The 3,740-nt window shown below is 48.9% G+C and overlaps 1 protein-coding gene across 1 annotated transcript; it reads right to left on the bottom strand.

The window, feature by feature from the left end:
• Positions 1–697: 697 nt before the first annotated feature.
• On the bottom strand, positions 698–3,432 carry sox9a (SRY-box transcription factor 9a). Its single transcript, XM_072373333.1, has 3 exons — positions 2,595–3,432; positions 2,125–2,375; positions 698–1,901 (listed from the first exon to the last, which is right to left on the bottom strand). Exons 1-3 carry the CDS (start codon positions 3,029–3,031, stop codon positions 1,093–1,095), a joined length of 1,497 nt encoding a protein of 498 aa, XP_072229434.1. The 5' UTR covers positions 3,032–3,432; the 3' UTR covers positions 698–1,092.
• Positions 3,433–3,740: the final 308 nt, after the last annotated feature.

The raw sequence follows: 3,740 nt of genomic DNA, 5'->3' as shown, positions 1-3,740 counted from the left end.
AAAAAAATACATACTTATTATTATAGACATTTAGATAAGATAAATAACCCCCAAAAAACAGATGAATACAGCATGTACCATTTTTATCCAAGTACCTCCTGGGTTGAAAATCAAAATCAAAAACAGGGATTTTTCTATGCTGTCTACATTGCAAAGAGGACAACTCATTAGTTATAAGAATAGTATGCAAAATATTTACTTTGAAATAAAGTTAACACTAATAAATAAATAAAATGTTAAACTGGATCTGACCTGGGGGAAGCTGGAGGGGTGCGTATTGGACACCAGCATGGTGGGAGATGGCAAGGGGAGACCCAGGGGGTTAAAGGTGACTTCCTGTAGCTGTCAAACACGCTGTCAGGCGGTAAGTGTAATCTCAGCTGTGGCCACCGCGCACACACAAGCACAAGCGTGCACACACACACACATACAAAGAGTTTAGAAAAATGTAAAAATCCAAGGCACAGATGGTGGAAGGGGATGCAGTTTCCTTCATCAAGGCAGCACAGCGTTGTGAGAGCGAATCTTTCTCGTGTGTTGCCTAATAGCCTCTTTGATGATCATGACACGGAACTTCAACAGCATAACAGTTTAAATGCAAACCATATTTGCTGAATGGCACATGAAAAGAGCAAGCAACAAAAAGTAACAGGAGCTCTTGTTTAAAATCGAACGAGTCACCAGAATCTGCACCTGGTTAAAATATAAAGCCTTTTTTTTTGTTGTTGTTTGTTTGTCTTTCTACAGGTAAAAATGATCCTCTTCATCCTCCCCCATGGGTTAAAAACTACCAGAGTATTAGGAAAATTTAAAAAAAATAAAAAACATACACAGTACCTACAGAAATATCAACAATCGAGTCCTCACAGAGGATCTTCTTAAGTCTTTTCATCTCTCTAAAAATATATATGTTTCTATCATGATACAATAACAAGGCACGACGTGAGCCAATCTCAAGTCCAGCTCTCCTCCTCTGTGAATTCAAGTGTCTGATTCAGGGGAGAACTCTCCCTGGAATGTTTGTTTTGGGGTGTGTTTGTGTGTGTGTTGGATGCTGAAACTGTACATGTCTTTCTCAGTCTGCCCAGCGGCTCAGGGCCTGGTGAGCTGGGTGTAAACCGGAGCCTGCTCCCAGTGCTGCGGGCTGCTCTGCGGGATGGAGGGCACCCCCGTGTTGTCGGCGATGGGTGTGTACATGGGCCTCTGACTGGGGCTGCTCATATAGCTGAAAGTCGAGTACAGCCCGGAGCCCTGCCCCGCCCCCGCGTGGCTGTAGTAGGAGGAGGTGGTGGTGCCTCCCCCCTGGTGGTCGGGGTAGTCGTACTGCTGCGCCCTGGAGATGGCTGGGTAGGAGGAAGGGGGGCTGTAGTGCTGCAGGTTGAAGGGGGAGTAGGTGACGTGCTGTGGGGAGCCCTGCTGCTCGCTGTAGTGGCTCGGGCTCAGCTGCTCTGTCTTGATCTGGGTCCTGTGTTGGGACTGAGCTGCTTCGGAGCCTCCGCTGTTCCCCAGGGTGGTCAGAGTGTGCTGCTGTCCCTGCTGGGTCTGGCTTTTCGCCATCCAGGCTGGGCCACCTCCTGCCTGTGGGCTGAGTGGGGCGCCGCTGCTGATGCTGTAGCTGCCGGTGTAGCTGACAGGAGTGGCATTGCCAGGGCCACTGGCAGGACCCGGGTGGCCGTTCGGCGGGAGGTACTGGTCAAACTCGTTGACGTCAAAGGTCTCGATGTGGGAGATCACGTCGCTGCTCAGCTCGCCGATGTCCACGTCGCGGAAATCGATGTTGAGCTGGCGTGCAGTGGGACCATCGGGCAGAGAGCGGAGGCCCACCTCACGCTTTAAGTCCATCTTGGCTGAGTTGACATCAGTCTTTGGGGTGGTGGGAGGGGTAGGGGGCCCCTGTGAGCCTGGAGGTTTAAAAAAATGAACACAGAATGTTATTTATTGCACAGTTTAGTACTTTGTCAGCAAACCAATAGAGCAAGATTAGAGAAGGAACTTTCTTTTTACACTTTAAATTGATCATCTGAAAAAAATCGAAAAAAGCAAGACTCACTTGGAGAACTCACTTTAAGTGGTCAACAACTCAAGAGTCTAAAAAAGAGAGCATTAGATCTTCTCTTCTCTCACCTGAGTGCTCACTGGGAGAGTGCACCTCTCCCATGCTGGAAGCTGGGGAATCCGCCTGCTGGAGAGCTTTGAAGATGGCGTTAGTGGAGATGTGCGTCTGCTCGCTGCCGTCCTCTGTCTCGCCCTGTCCGTTCTTCACCGACTTCCTCCGTCGGGGCTGGTATTTATAATCCGGGTGATCCTTCTTGTGCTGCACCCGGAGCCTTTCAGCTTCCTCCACAAACGGCCGCTTCTCCCCTTCATTGAGAAGTCTGTGCGTAAAATGTACCGTTATTACACTTCATTTTCACTGTAAACAAGTCTTTATAAAACCAAAAACAGGACATTAACAAATATTCAAAAGCAAAAAATTAAGAGCATGCTGCGAGAAATTTTACCCAAGACAGTTGAGCCAAAGATAAATAACTAGAAATTCACACATTGCATCCTGAAGTGGTGCGTAAAAGATGAATAGACGCATCCACACGTACCTCCAGAGTTTCCCAAGAGTTTTACTGAGCTCCGCGTTATGAAGGTGCGGGTACTGATCCGCAAGCTTCCTCCGAGCAGCCTGAGCCCACACCATGAAGGCATTCATCGGTCTCTTTACGTGAGGCTTGTTCTTGGTAGATCCGTTAACGCGCACGGGCATTGGCACGAGGGTCCAGTCATAACCCTTGAGCACCTGGGACACAGCCTCGCGGATGCAGGCGGGAAACTTATCGTCCTCGTCCTTCTTGAAGTCGCCCAGAGTACCGTCCGGTCTGAGCAGCCCGTTCTCCGACGGCCGGGTGTTCTCGGTGTCGGAACCGGAGCCGGACGGGCACGGGGAGCCCGCGGAGTCCTCGGACATGCTCGGGCTTGGGGCATCAGAAAGACACTTGTCTTGTTCCTCCGTCATCTTCAGGTAGGGGTCGAGGAGATTCATACGAAAAACGGATTGGTGCCAAATTACGCGTGAAACGGGGCAATAGATTTTGCTTTCTCGTTGGAGGAAAACGCTTCTAAACTGACTTTACCAAGTCAGGATGCGTTTGGACAAAGTTTTTTTTTCAACTGAGAAAACTGCGCAAAAAAGATTCTGTCACTCCGATGTGGTGTGTAAACCGGATTTGGAGAGCGAGTGTCGTTACGCACGACTTTATGACAGACTCCCTGAGTCGGTGTTTTCTCTGCAAGCGGATCCGCGCATGCAATGACAAAACAAGCCAGCTGGTCAGAGTTTGCTTTCAACTCTGCAGAATGAAACGATGGAGAGCTCCTTTCTGGTCCCCGAGTACAATCCTCAGAAGGCTGATGTGCTTTGAACTGCAAACGTTTTGCGAGCGGGCTTTATAGAAGTCTCGCTCTTCGGAGGAAAGCCCAGATCTGATTGGCTGGAGACATGTGACGCAGGGGTAAAGGAATTTGATCTTGTTCACCCCCCACCCCCCCACCCTCTGGTCATGAGCGGCTTAGAAAACGCACACACTTTCACAAATTTCCCTAATTGACACACGCACACGCTGCCTACCAGCCTCTGTGTGCTGTGTTCAGTTTTGCAAGATTTTTCCAATATCTGTTTTTAGCGCAGTATGTACAAGAAAGTAGAGATTTTAAACGCAGTTATCAACAGTATTTATTTACATACTTTAATC

The sequence above is a fragment of the Leuresthes tenuis genome, unplaced genomic scaffold (genome assembly GCF_036924035.1).
Source record: "Leuresthes tenuis unplaced genomic scaffold, fLeuTen1.0.hap1 SCAF_20, whole genome shotgun sequence".
Classification (NCBI taxonomy): Eukaryota; Metazoa; Chordata; class Actinopteri; order Atheriniformes; family Atherinopsidae; genus Leuresthes; species Leuresthes tenuis.
The sequence above is the reverse complement of the archived record's forward strand: the minus strand, read 5'-3'. Positions and strand labels throughout refer to the sequence as shown.